The sequence below is a fragment of the Boleophthalmus pectinirostris genome, unplaced genomic scaffold (genome assembly GCF_026225935.1).
Source record: "Boleophthalmus pectinirostris isolate CB_2022bp ecotype Guang Dong unplaced genomic scaffold, ASM2622593v1 HiC_scaffold_23, whole genome shotgun sequence".
NCBI lineage: Eukaryota > Metazoa > Chordata > Actinopteri > Gobiiformes > Gobiidae > Boleophthalmus > Boleophthalmus pectinirostris.
This window is the reverse complement of record NW_026571207.1, coordinates 18598783-18616999: the sequence shown is the minus strand read 5'-3', so window position 1 is coordinate 18616999 and position 18217 is coordinate 18598783. Positions and strand designations below refer to the sequence as shown.

Sequence of the window (18217 nt, the reverse complement as noted above, 5' to 3'; positions counted from 1 at the left end):
CCCCTGCTCTCTGGCTCCATCCTGCAGGAATTGCCCTACCAATGGCAGGAGAAGACTGGGGATTAGCTTGTCAGATTAAAGTGGCCGTCTCCAAACCCGGGCTAATCCTGCCATCTGTCAGAGAGCAGCTAACAGCCAAGACACTCTCCACTGGGCTAATTAGAGAGCCACAAGGACACAACACCAGGGAAAGAAAATAACTTTTTCTGTCTGGAGTGCTGACAATGGAGGAGGACACGTATCTGCTCAAGCACCCAGGAGTGAAGAAGAAGATCCTGGCAGGAGGAAGTGGACCCCTCCCACATTTCCCACCTGGCACCAAGGTTAGTCAGAATCCTAATTCTAAGTAACATAACTACTCAAACCAGACTTTTTGAAGCTAAATTACGGTCAGGCTAATTCCTCTGTGATGTATTGGCTCCATAGAAAAGGTCTATTTTTAGTTTAGTGAGCCATTGTCCACATCAGTCAGACTTGTGTGAATTATTCATAAGGGGAGGAAATTATTCTTGTCTGGCTGTACGCGCAGAGCTAACATTTGGTCAACCAAATTGCAACATGTTTTTTTGGCAGTGTGGCCGTGTGTCTCTGGTGCGCTGGTCGTAGAGTTTTCTCTTTCCCGCTCACATCTTCCATATGGCACCAGGCCTGGACACACTGACGAACGTTTCCCTGGACAATGCCAGCAGCAGCAAGGCTCCAGCATTACCTGCGTGGCTGCATGATAATGTGTGTCCTCCTCCCTTAGGGCCCATATCCACTCGCACACATAAGATTACTATGGTTATACTTACAGCCATAAATACATTTCATTATTGTGGAACATTTTTCCACACATATGTTTGTCTTACTACCATAATATTGTAAAAACTATATGACCAGCTGTCTTAGTTTTACTGTTTTGTATTTTCTAATGTGATCACCTGCCTATTACGCAAATTGAACTATGTACATCGCATTATAATAACTAGAAAAGCACTCAGAGAGCGCAGACCTCCGCCAAGGACTACAGTCCCCCTCATATTAATTGTGTTTTCCATAAATATTTGTCTCGTATCTTTCAATTTGGAATATGAAAGAGGATCCGATTGTCCATCCCTGAGTCAAATTTCATGGGGTTTGGTCAATAATTAACCGAGATATTGAGAAACAAAATTTTTGGCCCCATTTACCACAATGTTAACTAAAATTTCAAAGTGATCCAGAATCCAGGATTTCTTCCGGATCACCCCCAAAATGAAATCAATTCTTCCTTTTCACATTTCCAACAAATCCTGAAAATTTCATCAAAATCGGTCCATAACTTTTTGAGTTATGTTGCTAACAGACAAACAAACAAACAAACAAACAAACAGACAAACGCCGGCAAAAACATAACCTCCTTGGCGGAGGTAATAAAAATGGAGCCTGTTCTTACACATTGCATCTGGTTCATTCTGTAGAAGATATAGGCCTAATGACTTTGATCATTTTCATCTCAATATTTTATCTTCCAAATCTCAGTCTTTGCTTCTGCTCATCATCTGTTGCTGGTACAATGCCGCCTTTTTCATTTTTAGATCATCAAAAGCCCCACAAATTGATTATTGTGACATTTTCTGAAACGTAGAGGTGGCCAATTTAACAATTAAATAAATAAATAAAAACCTTTTAATGATCTACCAGTCTGAAAATAACTCAATTTCCCACTCACATTTAACCAATAACAGTTACCACTATGTTGAAAACACACAAAGCAACTATATAGCCATGAACTATCATAATAGATGCAGTTTTAACTAAATTTCCAATGAAATGCAATGAAAAGACATAATGTCTCTCATTTCTACCTGATATATAATATATAATGTTAAAAATCAGTGTGTTTTTTTCCTTCTTTTTTAGTTGGTGTTTCACTTCCAAACGCTTCTAGACAACTTTGAACGCACCGTTATCGATGACAGCCGGTGTGCAGGCCGACCAGCCGAGATCTTTGTTGGGAAGATGTTTAAACTGGAGGTGTGGGAGACACTGCTGACATCAATGAGAATTGGAGAAGTGGCTGAGTTCTGGTGCGATGCCATAGTAAGTTATTCTGAAGGCACACACACAGAAACAGAATAATAGCCAGTGAGAGAGGTCTAATAAGTCTTTATGAGAGCAAGGGAGCTCCTTATTATCATGCACATGAAGTATGCTCCCAGCCACCTACATCTTTTCTATAATAAACACACTGTAACATTACCATCCGCATAGCTCCTTTGTGCAAATGTTGGTCCTTTCCTTCGAGAGAAAATGTTTCATTTGCAAGTAAGATGGTGTCCACTTTTTCATGCGGCACTGATTGGTCCAAGGCAACAGCGCCAGGGGGCTGACATGATGAAGTGTCTGTCTCAAAAGTATTATTAGGACCATAGGAAAGAATGATGAAAGAAACACGGTTGTTTATGAATCAACCAAAGGAAGACCACAAAATTTGACAGAAGGTATTGGTTAATTTCTGGAAATCAATCTTTATAATTTGTGGGGAAAATAGACACTACTATTATACCGTATCTAAAAGTCTGGAAGGTTGACCAAAGTTTTCCACAGGACTTGTATAGTATCTGATTGTGAGGTGTTTCTTTTCCAGCACACAGGCCTGTACCCCATTGTGTCTAAGGGTATGCGGTTGATCGCTCAAGGCAAAGACCCCTTGGAAGGCCAGCGGCACATGTGCGGCATGGGGAACCTCTTCCACTACCACTCCACAGGTTTTCCAGAGCTGGATGAGCTGATGAGGACGCCCCAGCCTCTCATTTTCATCATGGAGCTCTTACAGGTAAACTTCCCTAAATAGTGGGAGCTTGTCTGCTGACATTTGTAAAAATAGTTTGGCACTGTCAGAGACCTTTTTATTTATTTATACAGCGGCCTTACACTGGTTTTCTATAAATCTGTGAGGGCGCTGAAAAAATCTTGGTTTCCTGTCTCCAAAAATGTGTAACTGTGAAATTATAAATGACCCTGAACTACTTCCTGATTCAGTCGCTACAGTAAATTAACATCACTGTCAGACTAAATTTGTGCACAAGAAGACAAAGGCTATTATTAATGCTTGCCTTGTCCACTCACCCTCTTCATCCACTGCCACGGCTGTCATCCCCCCTGCTGTTTCCAGGTGGGAGACCCCATGTCTTACCACAGGGAGTCCTGGATGATGGAGAAGGATGAGAAGCTCCAGACTGTACCCATCCTACACATGCAGGGCAATGCACTTGTCAAACAGCAGAAGTTTAGAGAGGCCGCCAGCAAATACAAGGAGGCTGTGCTGCTGCTCAAAACGGTCCAGTCCAGAGTGAGTAGAGGCAGGGGCAGACTGGCAATCTGTCCATTCTGGAAAAGTCCAGAACAGCCGTCCGACCATGTGGCTGATTGGACATAATGTCAATATACGCAACAATCCAGTACTAAGGTCCATATAGTAAGACACGGTAGATTTTTGTTTTATTAAAGTAACATCAAGGAACTTTCTGGAGGTGCCATGCATCTGCATGATTCCATGGAATGTTAAAACCATGGAGAATGTCCTGAAATCCATGAAGTTTTATACCGTACAGTGGAATATTATTTACTAAATTATATAATTTATATTATATATTGTATTATATATTATTATTTCACATATTATATACATACATACATACATACATACAAACATACATACATACGTGGTACACACTACATATAAGTTCGCTGTGAGTGTTGAGGCATATCAACACTGTTGTGTTTGAGTGCAGGAGATGCCCGGTGATATCGACTACATAAATCTGGGCCGCATGATCATCCCTCTGGAGCTGAACTACTGCCAGTGCATGCTGGAGCTGGAGGAGTATTATGAAGTCATCGAGCACACCACTGAGCTGCTGGAGAAACACAAAGGTAATCCCTCCCTCCTGAACAGCCCTTTGACTTTTATCTGGCCGGCTTTTCAGTTTTTGTTTGTTTGAAACAGAACACAATTCACCGCTCTATATTACTACTTAATACTACTTCTGTAATCTTAAACCTAGCTGGTTCTGCAACTTTGGTCATTGCTTTAACAACTCATAGTAGGAAATCAGAGATACTATATGCTACAAGGGAAAGAAAAATCTGATTTGTGGCGTGTATCTAAATGGCCTACTAGCAAAGACAAAAATAGATTCAGAGCAAATGCGAGATGATTTCCATAACAGGCCCCATTGCAGGAAAAACTACTGCTGTGGGAGCTGCAGTTATGGGTTTGTGCTAGCTGTTAGCATCATGACAGTCATTCCCAAGAGTCCTATACTTTCCAGATTAATGTAGAGCAGTAATAGAGACTGGGAATGTGGGAACAGTCCTGTGTTCCTGTCCTCTCCATCCTATTCCTACACTATGTTGGTTTATTCTAACTTATGTTGTATAAATAATTAAAACATACAAGTCAATGATTATCTAAAAAAATGTGGAGAATGTATTCAGTGTTGGGAATTAACAAAATACATTACATGTACCAAAAATATGTTTTCATAATATTCATTTTGAGTAACTGCATTCCTGTAAAATTACCCCTATCCTCCAGCCAAGGCATTACATATTTCATCATGCACAGTGTTAGTAAGGGAAAAAAAAACACTGCTCCTGGGGTGAGTGCCTGTACATTTTCAAATTAGTGATAAATGAATGCATAACAAATGGAACAAAAAAACAATATAATTTAAGGCTATTTAATTTGAAGGTACTCTGAGTGTTGAGAATCTGTCCTGGATTCCATCCATCCATCATATTTAACTAAATACATTTTAATGCAGGCATTCAGTATTCTGAATCCCATCACTGCCTATGTAATATGAAATCCTGTTTTAAGACATCGCATGTTAGTTCTGTAGACTGTATATATATATAAATGGACATAACTTGCTTGCCACTGCATTCCAAATAGGTGAGCGTGGCGGATCTTCAAGCTCCATTGACTCCAATTCATTTTACATTGAATAATTCTCTCTTCTGCAGTGAGCCTTGCTGTTTTGGTCTTAAAATGTTCATATTTTACTGCTCTATATGATGTCACACTCACTTAATCCACTTGTTTATACAGTCTATGAATAGATAATACATTGTGCTGGTCCCAAACCTGGATAAAGGTCTGGCAACCATGACGATATGCTTTAAGGAGCAAACCTACTACAGCTGTACATGACCCGGTGTATGCAACAAGAGCAAATAAGTATCTTCATTCACACACAGCATATATTGTTTATTCTCATTACTTGTAACTGACTCACAGTAACACAAGTTTGTATGCTGCAATTGTACAATAAGCGTGTGGGTGGACTTAGGTTCACATCACCTGGGGTTCTTTAGAGCGCGTTAGAGACTTGAACTGTCATGCCCATGGCTACATGCACATTCCTTGAGGAGCTGACATACCGGTAAAGTTTCTACTCCAGACCAGAGCCTTATGAATTATGCTACTCGGCCACAGCAGTCAGCCATTGGCTCGCTATGTGCCGTGGATTTCAGATTTATACTTGTATGAGATGGCAACTGCGAAATATGTACATGCCAATGCCTGCCTCTTTGTCATCATCATCATTGTCACACTTTCTGGGCGGATGCATGGCTTTTTCCGACCCACCTGCATCACTTTCCCTGTGGTTGTTAGCATTACTCCCGTTCCCCATCATTTTATACAAATTCTCCTCTTGCTGAAGTCTGCTGCAACGTCTGTGCCACTGCCCCGGGCTACATAGATATCTGTTGAATTTTGGGCTGGATGAAGATTTAGCAGGAAGGTAAATGAAATGCCAAGGAACAGAGAAATTGAGTTAACCCAGTAGCTCAGGATCCAATTTATCTGAAGGGGAGGCATTACAGTGGATATCCAATATGTCATGTTTACATATTTTACTTTGGCGAGAAAGACAGAATTATATAACACAAATTACACGGAGCAGAGGATGGCCGTGTTTTATCATTATATGCACAGCTCTGACACTAATGACATTGTTTTGTCTTAGTTATTCCATTACTGTTTTCTCTGTTCTTCCAGATTGTGTGAAAGGTTATTACAAAAGGGCAAAAGCTCACGCCGCTGTGTGGAACGAGAAGGAGGCGAGGAGAGACTTCAACATGGTCGCACAACTGGATGTCACCCTGAACTCACTGGTGCACCGAGAGCTCAGGAGCCTGTCTGAAAGCATGAAAGAAAAGTACTGGGAGGAGAAGGAGAAGTACTGGAATAAGCTGGAGAACAAGGAGGAGAAAAACGAAGGTGAAGAAACCTTGGAAACGCCCAGTGAGGAAGTGTGTGAAGATGAAGCAGGTGATGAAGAGGAGCAGCTGTCTCAGGCGAGTTTGACCGAGGGCAAAGACTGGCAGCAGATGCTCCGACTGGTCATGCTGCTTCAAAAGGAAGGAAACTTCCTGATAACACAAGGAAAATTTAAAGAGGCATCTGAGAAGTTCAAAGAGGCCATGGAGTATGTGCACCACCTGCAAAATACAGTGAGTTCAGTTCAGTTGTTCAACTTCTATTTATTTTGTATACTGATGTGCCCTTGGGCAAGGCAATTTCTCCAGTTACTTTGCCCATAGGCAACTTTAGTACACAAGTACACTACCACCATGTTTGACTCAAAAGTGAATATCTTTGTTGATAGATAATTATTTCATCATGTTTTTAAGTAAAGTTAAATGTTTTTAAAGTAAACTCTAGAAACAAAGATTTCTCCATTAAAATATATATATTTTTTAGTACCTCAAACTTAAGCATGCCATATTGCAGTAATTTCTGTGACAACAACATCCAGCTGGATCTATCACAGTAACAAAAACATTGCCAGAAAAATCCTCTGCAGTTGCCTATAAACTGTTATCATCTGTTCTTTTTCAAAAAGCAGAGGCAGCTGCACTATTGTAGGTATTCTGGTAAAGTGAAGAGCAGAGAAAGAGCTAAAAATACCGCTATGCAAAGAGTTATCACTGTGACAGCTCGCCTGCGCCTCTGCTGTTTCGTTCTTAAACTTGCTCTGCTGCCCCACCTCTCACCGTCTCGCCTGTCACACCTTTCACACACAATCAAGTCCACTGCACTCATCAGCACGCCCCCTGTCATCCCTTATTTCAGTCAACGCACCTCAACCATCCTCCATCATTTACACTGATCTACGTCTTTAATTACTTTTAACTGCTTCACCTTGTCAATCAAACATTTTGTTACAAACATTACCCAGCTAGCATCCTTTAAATCTCATGTCCTTTGTGTGCACAGCAGGTAGACCAGAAGGGAGATGACTGGGATTCTCTGGAGAAAGTGCGCCTTCCGCTGGTCCTCAACCTCAGCCAGTGTCTTTTGGAACTGAAGCAGCACCAGCAAGTCGTGGAGCTCAACAACAAGTTACTCAAGAAACACAAAGGTAATTTATTATTATATAAGGCTGCGACTGTGTCTGGGGGAAGAAAACAGGAGATGGGATCAAAGATACCTCAGATTTAATATACTTTGGGTGTTTTTTTTTTTTTTTTTATATTTTGGTTGTAGAAATAATAAGATCTGTTGTATGGCCCTTAGCAAATGCCTGCTTTCATGCTGCAGCAATCCTTGATCCCTCTGTTTACCAGGGAAATAGCAACCAAACATTGAGCACCGCATTGCTGAGTCTTTCTTTTGTTCCCTTGGCACCCACCCATGGACATCACAGTCAGAAATATATTCACTGTTTTTGTTTCTGCTGCATCTGAATTATTTATAGTCAAAGCCCGTGTGAAACCGTTGTTCTTAGTTTCCCTTTTCTATTCATTTATGTCTCACCATCAATTTTGCACTCAGATATTTGACTCCAGCTGACCTTGTGATCCTTGTTCCTTCACACAAATAATTTTACTTCTCCCCCCTGCACAGGTAACTTTAAGGCAATCTACCAGCGGGCACGGGCGCACGCTGCCTTGTGCAATGAGGAAGAAGCGAGAAAGGATTTTGCCATGGTGGAGAAATTGGACCCCAAGTTCAGACCGATTGTTCGGCAGGAGCTGAAAAAACTAGGCGAGAGTGTACGCATCAAGCATTCAAGCCAGAACAAGAACTACTGGGAGACGACACAGGAAAAATGGGGGCCAGATGGGAGCAAGGCCAAAGCCGCAAAAACCGAAAAAGAATGTCAAATTTGCACAAGAGGAGACCAAAGAAGATCAAATGGTACGAGATGGAACTGAGAAACTTACAGATCAGAAAAGAGAGGCTTGTGATGAGTGTGGGGGAGAGTCAGATAATAGAAAGAATGTTGTGGAGGAAGCAGCAGCTAATCGAGACGCAGTTAAAGATAGTGATCCGATGCCCATCAGGGAAGCAGGCGATAGTAGGCAGAGCAGAGAATCAGTGGGCGATAAGGCGACAGAGAAAGGCCAGCGTCGATCACATGACGCACCAGAACCAGAGAAGGGCACAAAGCCAAACAAAGAAAGCAGTGATCAGACAGGAGATGGGAGCACTCCATTTGAGATGAGCAGGGCACAGGGAGCAGAGGCTGGGACCAATGAGGAGTAGCATTTATACAAGCATACAGTTTAAATATAAGGTGTACAGTGTATATATAGCTTTATCACAATGCTAAAATTACAAACTCCATCCCAATACAAAGGAAAAATCTTGATACTAATGTATACCACAATGACAATATAAAGACTGTTTTTAATACAGTAGACTGCACATTTTAATGTAAGATAGTAGTAGTATAGTATTATTCCCATGTGATCTTAATGTGATAATAATTTTGATAATATAGAGCAAGACACTTATTATTGTCACATTTTTACTTTGCTTTCTTTCTTTTTAAAAAATATATTCTTATTCTCATTTGTATGATACTAGTTTTAGATTTGATTAGTATCTGGCCATAGATTTTTTTTTTTACAGCCATATTACAGTATACTTTACTTTAAGAAAATGTGAATATATAAATTATGAGAAATTGGGAATGGGGAAACTGCTTGGACATGATGAATACTGAGCTACAGATTTTACTAATTGTTACTAATCTCAGCCCTACTTCCACGTACAAAACCATTTTTAAGCAAAGAGGACACACTCGTATAAACTATTTCAAAAGTGTGTGGGAACAAAACACAGATATTGGCCCAACTAATTGCAAATACAAAGTTTTATTTCTGTACACAAAGTAAAAAGCAGCCAGTCACTCACTTATTACAGTATAAATCCTTTCTTTTTCATAAAACTCTTTTACACATACATATTAAAAACTCCAGACAGCAATTAGTGTTTAAGTGCTGTACATGGACAACAACAGTAAATCAACATATCAGACACTCTTAAGTTATTCATGAGGTATATTAATGGTGATTTCAACTCAAAATAAAACATATGATTTAAGGTAGGACAGTGTCATCATATTTTGCCCTTTTATGTGCAAAGTGACATGGTATGATGTTGTGAAGCAAGGGGAATAATGATGAGAGCTGTTAGGCTAGAGGGGCCACCGCATGCTGTAACACCAGTCAATACCAGGCCTTGGTTGTGGGGTTTCTCTTGAGACTGGGCTCTCTTCAATCTCAAAGCTTCAGTCACGCCGCAGGGAGTAGTTTGGTGCTAGGGCATGTCTGAACGCGCTTTATACACACGGACACCCCCTCCATACAAAACCCTACATTGATCCCACGTCATACAAATACATATGGGACTGAACTGAGTGACCATCAATGCTAATCTAGATCTCAGTAGTAAGATGTTATGTGTGTGGACAAACTGTGTACAATACTGTCATGTCATTAAGAAGTGTGTGTGTTTAATTATGGCTAATATTAAATGGAATAAATGTTGACATGCAAGCCCTGTGGGGAATGCTTTCTCTTTATTCACACGTTGTCAGTGTGGCATCAATGGTGTTTGCACAAAAGACGGTGAACAAAACAACACATGACAGATGAGGCAAGTGGTGATTAGTCAATACAGGACAGGTTCTCCGTAAGTTAGAATAATTGGGCAAAGTAATATTATTTTGGGAGTTGTAATCAAACTTAAATGGTATTGTCAAAATATACATATACTTATATAAATACTTCTTATTCTGCAGTTTAGGTTTCTCTTTGAATGAAATGAAATGAAAAAATGAAAGCATTAGTCTTTTTCATATATATATTTTTAGATGCACCTTTTAGATGAGACTTCTGCTAAACTCTTTTATTATGTTTTACATAGACTCTAAGTCTATTTCTGTCTACTGTTCCTATGGTACTTGAGCAGATGGTAATGACTGTGTTGAGTAGCTACAAAATGGTTAAACTTCAGTGAAGAGTGAGCGAAGACGAGTTATTTGGCAAACAAATCGCTCTTCTGCTTTCCTTAAGGCTATTAGCATTTGTATTATGAACGGCACATCACCTTTTCCCACCCGCAAATCTGTGGAACTGCGTCCTTGGGGACAGTTCCCATAGCAACTGTATCAAAACTGAGCAGGCAGTGGAGAGGGGTGCTGAGGAGAAGGATGTCAAATGTGGGCTCTACGTGCCTCAAGCATCAGCCTGTAAATGTAATGAATGCAGCTCTGGGTTTCACATTCAAGTAGCAGAGATCAGAGGAAGTTAGGAGGTCCAAGATGGAGCTGTGTCTGTCTCCTCTTGATTGTTACGACTCTCACATGCCCATACTCGACTTTGTTTCAGAGCACTCGTCCACTCACCCAGACTTTAGCTGCAGCAGGCACATCAAAGTAATTCCCTCCCTCTAGCCCTCAAGCAACAAAAACGGGATCTTTTCTTCACCTTTCCTCTCACTTCTCTGATCTCTAGTCGCTTGGAGCATCGTGGGTTCACTGACAACAGGCATGAGTTGATAGAACGTATGGATGCTCACATGCTGTGTGCACTTCCTCTTCCTCCTGGTGCTGTGTCCTCCAGATGAGACCCGCCTCTCTCAATGAACACAACAAAAGCTACGCCCGGTTTCCCGTGAGAAACGTTTTTACGTTTAGTTTAAGGCATTTGTTGACTGTGCTATGTTCATAACAGGAAGCACCCATGGACCGTGGTGTTGAGTACTTTAACTATTAACCGAAATGACTTGACTATAAGAAAAGAATATGAATCTAATATATTATTGATGTATTGAACTTTCTAAAGCAGTACTCTGTAACTTTTGGTGGTGGATTTGACAGTTTCAGGTAAAAAAAAAATACAAGCAGGTCATAGACACCTTGCCACATTACAAGTCAGATCTGTGAAGTGGTGCGTCTGCTCTCAGAGGATGTTTTTCTAAGACATATTATGTAAGAAAAACACCTGCACTTAAACAATAATTCATGTTATCTTTTATATTTATAGACTCATTTGGGAATGTATTTTGTACTGCTTTTCCGGTGCAGTAAAAACACGAAGAAACATAAAATGAGACAATAAAATGATTTGGAACAAACGCTACAACAATATATCCATGAGATTCACTTGATTAGGAATGAAGTCTGTGTAGGATTGTATTAAGATGACAGACTTCACCCCCGTACAGTGTCTAAAAGTGAGCTTGTGTTGAGAAGGATTCTGGCAGCTCAGTAGCCTGGAGTTCCTTCCTTTTCTTTTTTCTTTTTGTGGGCATAGCAGGATAGCACCAGGTATGCCAATGGACTATGCACACAGACTTTTGAAATCTCAATTTTTAGTCCACAAAAAAAAGTGATGCACAACTTTTAGCTTGTCTAAAACCCTGCTGTTAAAAGGGTCGTGGTTGCATTTCATTGTCATGTAGAAAGCTGGTTCATGGAGCTGTGTGCAATGCGTAAAGAGTGATCCATAAATGTATGTAGCAGCAAGAAAGTGAGAGTACCAGTGGGGTAAAGGGCTCACTTAGGAGAGGCAGGCGACAGGCGTTTGGAGAGGATTAGAGGAGTGTGTGTGTACTCAGTGAGTGCATACGGAGCTGCTGTGCTAGTGGGTGCTTTTGGCTGTCGTAAATAAATCATGGTTTTAACTGATGTGGTGTCATCCGCACAAAGTAAATAAGCTTGTTGTGGATGCTGTCAAACTCCTTGACAATGTACCACCAGCCATTTTAAACACAACACCCAACTCCGCCTTGATCTTCTGAACGTTATGCCACCAACTTTTCAAAAGTAACAACTGGAGCAGACACATTGGAGAAACAAGTGCGTATCTGTCTTTAAACGTGTCCAGTAACGGTCCAGTTTGTGCTGTGGGTTGACTCTAAAGCCCATCGACACAGATACTGGTGAGCACAGTGTCTTGGCTGCTCCTTTGACGTTTCCCTGAATTGCTTCTGCTTAAGTTTCCTTTGGTGCATTCACGTGGTGCTAGCCTGGCCAATCGGACATCAGCGCGAGCCTTTAGCAGTTTGCATGAAAAAGGCTGTTTAGTGCACAGGGTTCCAGTGGAGGGTTAGCTCTGTTAGCGTAGCCACTGCACGGTTAGCCCTGATCGTGGGCCTGACCTTTGCTGCAGCCTCGAGATCTCCTCTCAGAGATTAGACACATCCCATTCAGAGTTAGATGTGAGAGGTGGTGCCTGCAATAAAAAATGAAGAAAAACATATTAAAAGTGTTTTTGCTTGTAATAAAGAGTTTTGCAGTTATAACCATCTTTTTTGTCACTGAATACTGAACTGACAAAAAAGCACTGCAAAGCACAGAACACATGCTATATTTTTTGTGTCTATTTTCCAATCCATCTATCTAATCTTTTTTTCAAAAATAGCCTACATCTAGAAGAACTTTTGTCTGTTACTTTTATCTTTTATACATTATCTTTATAATTCAATAGATATTTTGTTTTACTTGATTATTTTGTATGTATTTGAAAAAGAAGTACATTTTACATAACATTACATCACATTTAATGTTTATGATGCCATATACTGCAGCCAACATTGTATATGGTCTCATCTGAATTTTACTGTAGAATTTGTTGTTTAAAGAGCGTATACTCAGCTTTTTAAAAAATTTATCTCTGTTACAAGATGGTTTCCCCATCATAAACATACCTGGAGTTGTGTTTTGTTTCATTCACACTTGTTTAACACACAAGTCCTCCATATTTAGGGTGAGTTCTTCTCTCAAATGGAAAGCACTCTGTTCCACCTGGTGATCTCATGTGGTAATACAGTGCTCCACTGTGTTTTTAAATTCCACACACCCTCACTTGGAATTGCCAATCTCTACTGGACAAAGGGTAAAAGCAGCTGTTAGCTACTGTTTCATGACATAATAAGTTGTGAATGAAACAAAACACAACTCCAGGTATATTTTTGATGAGGTAGCAACATTATAACATGGCTTAAAGATCACAAGACTCAACTTTGTGTAATATATTAAACAATTGAAATACAGCATCTGTAGCCATTATGTATTTACAATGTCAACCATTGAATAAATATAACACTTGCAGCCATGCCATAGGCATATGAGGGTGAATTCATTGTTCAGTGTTTAGCAGGACTTTATCCCTTTCCTACTTCTCCTTTTTGCACCATTAATTTGGCACTTTTTAGCTTATGATTAGCTGAGCTGTAATTATAATTATTTTTTGTCACAGAAGATGTTGCTTTGCAAATTGCAAATTAATCAGGAAACAAACTTTCCTCCTCCATTCTTTACAACTGTCTCTATCTGGCCTCATTTAATCTGTGTGCCAGTCCGTCTGAATATCGACCGCCCTGTACATATTTGCACTTGTCTCTATCCTCGTCTGTCCCCGCAGTGATGGAGTCTGTCTGTTAAAGTCCACTGTGATTGGCAAAGGCAGGACTCACCGGGCTCAGATGGGAAGACATTTCTGAGCTGTTCGATGACCTCCTGTAACTGCAGTACTGTGTCCTGCTCATGCTCCGGCTCCTCTGCTGAAAAATTATGAGACAAACTTTAAACATGGCAGAGTCACAGAAGTTAAAACTACATGGAATAGCAATAGTCAATACAGTATGTGGAGTTCAAAGCTTACTGGGTCTCATTTAAAAAGATTCTCCAATGGTTGCTTGGTCCACTTTAACTATAAACACCTACTGCCTATGTGTAATATTTTAGATTTGCTTTTAAAGCTTTACTTTGTACCATGTCTTATGTTTAGCCTTGAGTGGGCTGACACTCTCTTTGTGTGGAGTGAATCTCTAACAATATTGTTATAGAAATACAAGATAAAAACGCCAGTGAAAGTGGAAGCCTTTCTCAGTAATTCCACCTAGGACCCTGAGTTGCTGGGATAGACTCATAAGAATGAATTAAAGAAATGAATGCATGTTATTGGGAGTGTGAGGGAAGTAGTTAATTGGTATTGTTACAGTAAATAAACATAAATTGACACAGAGAGACTCCTTATCTGAACTTGGCGATATGTACTGTTTCCCAACTTTCTTCACAAACTGTCATAATTAGAAAAAACAGTAATAGTATAGTAAAAAGTAGTAGTTCTCATGACTTAATATATTTCTTGGAGATTTTTAATGATTAAATATTGCTGCATACTGGCTCACAGCCCAGTGTGAGTACAGCTCTTCCAGACACAACCTCTGTGTTATGTGTTGTAGCACAATAGAGCCATAACCATGTGTGTCGGTCTGACCTGCGGTTTCGGTGTCGGTGGTCTCCCTGCTCTCTGCCGGATCGCCATGGCGACCCGCCCCAGACACAGGCGATGACAGTGTGGAGGGCTCAGATCCATTGGCCTCCGAGTCGTCTTTGGGCTGTAACAGAGCAAGTGATTGTCAGTGATGGCCCATGTTTATCATACTTCCAACCACCACAGAGTCATTTGGTGTTTCACATAACAACAATATGATGCTCTCGTTCAGTGTGGCAGGCTTTCTGTCAGCCATTTTGCAACTCAGATTTCTGCTCTTATATTGAGACAAAATCTGCTTGTTTAAAGGTCCATGTTGTGTACAGTAGATAGAAGGATGTACTCGAGGAAGGGAAACATGTAGGCACTGGTCCCACATTATTAAGTGTGGAAGTATCAGTTTTCTTTTTCATTTTCTTTAACATACATGTATATGCACACATGATACATGTATGTATGTACTATAAAGAAATGGGGAAAAAATTGAGTTAAATGTACTCACATACATATTATGTACTCACATAATTAAATGATCTCAGCATCTGTTCTGTTATTTCATCACTGTTGCATAATGCTGTTTGAATTATGACTCAGGTGTGACAGCTGCTGACGGATCATATACACTGTGGTATTCACATTTGTTTACCATTTAATATATTATCATCTGATTATTCATATATTCTGGAGTGAGTGTGAAGAGGGATGTTGGGACATCCCTGTTTAGTCTGACGCCTCCGCAACTAGGCCCCAGATAAAGCAGAAGGAAATGGATGGATGTTTATTCAGTAACTCAAAACACAAGAGAAAAGGATGAAATAAATAATGAGTCCAAATTTTAGCATCAGGGGCAGTTTGCTTTTAGGGCTCTTTTACACGGACTTACTTGTTTGGCAAGAGAATTAACAGGGTAAAGTGTTCATTTAGCATGTGTAACTTTCAGAATATATTGTAATTTCTTACTTCACCCTTCTTCCTACATAGCGTCAGATGCACCTGTGCAGCCCTCCTCAGGCCTGTACCTGAGTATCCCACATGAGCCCCTGTACTGTACCTGTAGCAGGAGCTCCCTGAGGCGCCGTAGCTGTGACTCCAGCTGCTTGTTGTGGTCCTCCAGGATCTGCATGCGTGTCTCCAAACGACTCTTGTGTTGGCGCAAAACTCGGGCCTCAGCAAGCAGTTCCTCGTCCTGAGCCCCCCCAGTGGGAGAGCCCAGACCCCCCTCTCCCGCCTCTGTCAGCATGGGCACTGACGCTGCCTCCTCATGCTTCCACTTCAGCCGCCTGTACTCACCCTGCAGCACCCTGGCAGTGAGAGAGAGACAGTAAGCTTATAGACATCACTGCACACATTCAATTTCAGGGAAAGTTACAACTTTTTATTAACTTTGAAAACTTAACAGAATTCAGCCAAACTTGAGGATGATTTCCTCCTGGCAAAGCAAAGGTATTGCTCATGTTATGACCAGAGAAATATTAGATATCTGATAAGTTTGTAGAGGATACAGTGGCTGTGGTTTAGCTTGTAACCTTTCTGATGGTACACACCAGTTGTGTGTGATGTAAGATTGCATTGTTTAATATTTAATGGGAACGTGATTAGTCTAGAAACAAACAAAGCAGCAAGAAGCTAATGATACACCACGATGGCATGCAGAGTCCTTGTTTGTTTTGTTTTCTATACCACTGTTACCTGTGTGAGAGTACATCTGCCTAGGCCGCAGATTATTTTTACCATAACTCTGGTATAGAATAAATTGAATTACAGCTCAGATTACATGCCAACACTAGACACTATTACTGTTATATTGAATGATGTAAGATGTGCTGTCAAGAACAACTGTGGGTCAAGGTCTTAAGCACCTAAAGGGCACCGAGCATGACTGTGTGTGCCTGGAAAATGTCACTAATAGAAAGAAGATTTAATTTTACATCATGAATCATTCGCTAAAGGTTGCCTCTGGTTACCAATTAAATCAGACGGGGAACTGGATGTGCTTCGTTTACAGAGAAGCTCCACAAAAGCAGCCCAGATGTAATGTAGCCGATACACTTCCATTTTAAAGAATGAGTTTATACTTGTGAGTCAATGTCAGAATGTTTTACTGTTTGTAAATGCCAGCAGACATTGAGAAAATTCGAAAGGTTCAAAAATCAATTCACGTTTTCAAATTTCTTGTTTGAGATTTGAGCATTCAAACAGCAGCAAATTTGAAATTTTCTGTCCTTTAATGTAGTTATATGGCAAAATTTGAATGTATTTTGTGTATGTAACCATGCACTATTTGTTCCTAAAACTAGGTCTCTTGTCTGGAAGCGCTAACTTGAGTATCCTCCCACCAGTCTGGCTTCGTGACTTGATGAGCCGTCCCTGTGATGTACTCATTCCTAATCCGATCCATCCTCGTCACTCACAAGGGGATCCACAACAGTGCTGTGAGCCATGCATCATATCTGTCACACTCTGGAGCAATATCTATGCTAAGAGAACAGTGGTGAAAATGTTCTATGTAAATATATTGAGTAAACATCTTCATCAATCTAATGTATTTGCACAAATCCCACAATTCTTTTTTCAAATCAGCAAAAGCTCTGTGAAAAATGAATCCGGTATGCCTGTAAGTAAGCAGTTTTAAGCGCACAAAATAAGCATGTGTGTTTGTCAGCTAGGAGAGGGTATTTTTTTTTGTGTGTGTCTCTGTTGGATTTTTTTGTAGACTTAGGTAAATACGGCACTGCTCTTTGTTGTTTCTCTGGCAATATGTTCTCCTGACAACAAAGACAGACGGAATAAGTCGAGTCAGAGAACTCATTTGTTTGCTTAAAATATGTGAGGAACAATAAGACTTTGTTCTGGCCATTGCAATTTGCAGTATGTTCGGAGGGTTATCTTAGATTAGGCAAAATAGACTGCAACGTGCAACCACAGGAGGTCAAGGTCGACTTTATTTATCAGCATGTCAACACATTCATGCTGAGAACATTATATTGGCTTACATTCATTCACATACACTAAACTTGTGTTATTACCTGAATAATCTAAACCCTAACCCTAACCTACTTTAACCCATATCTGAACTTTCAATCATGTTGTTGATCTCCGAATAAAGGATATGCATTATGAGGATGTGATTTTCATTCCCAATGGAGGGACTGATTTTAGGCCCCAATGTGATTAATACCTGCCCACACATAAATTTTAATGGACAGAGCATTTACACATTACAACTGAACTTGTGCTTTTACATCAGGGTCAACTGTGGTTTCTGTACACTGTATATAATTAATGAAATCATGTATTGTATTTATGTATGGAACACAAATTAATATTAAATAATAATATTTAAAAATATTTCACCAGGAGTATGTTCAAGTGATACCATATAAGCCTTACCTGAAACAACTAGGGTGTGTTATTTTCAGTGGAAGTAACTGCTCCCTTCAGACAGATATTTAAGCCAGTTCCTTACTAAAGCCCTGTCAGAATGTAATAATCTTGTTGGATGTGTGGTGAAACATATACGCTCTAAAACAGAAAACAGAATTGAACCTTCTTTTGCTATAAATTGTACGTGGACATCTGAAGGATTACACAGACATGACTGTGTATTATTATAGTACATTGTGTCCATCCAAGTCTGGTCTCAAAACCCATGTTCTTTCTCTGG

General features: G+C 40.2%; 1 protein-coding gene across 1 annotated transcript; it reads left to right on the top strand.

The window, feature by feature from the left end:
* Nucleotides 1-224: 224 nt before the first annotated feature.
* Nucleotides 225-8527, top strand: LOC129410554 (aryl-hydrocarbon-interacting protein-like 1). The gene is made up of 9 exons (XM_055159013.1): nucleotides 225-323; nucleotides 1885-2064; nucleotides 2612-2800; nucleotides 3140-3316; nucleotides 3759-3900; nucleotides 6035-6489; nucleotides 7256-7400; nucleotides 7886-8107; nucleotides 8157-8527. Exons 1-9 carry the CDS (start codon nucleotides 225-227, stop codon nucleotides 8525-8527), a joined length of 1980 nt encoding a protein of 659 aa, XP_055014988.1.
* The last annotated feature ends 9690 nt before the right edge of the window (nucleotides 8528-18217 follow it).

Bases quoted from the DNA above. Each gene is read 5' to 3' on its own strand.
- LOC129410554 (XM_055159013.1), top strand. From the start codon at position 225: ATGGAGGAGGACACGTATCTGCTCAAGCACCCAGGAGTGAAGAAGAAG. The intron at 3,901-6,034 runs GTAATCCCTCCC...CTGTTCTTCCAG, and splicing joins GCTGCTGGAGAAACACAAAG to ATTGTGTGAAAGGTTATTAC. The intron at 8,108-8,156 runs GCAAGGCCAAAG...AATTTGCACAAG, and splicing joins AAAATGGGGGCCAGATGGGA to AGGAGACCAAAGAAGATCAA.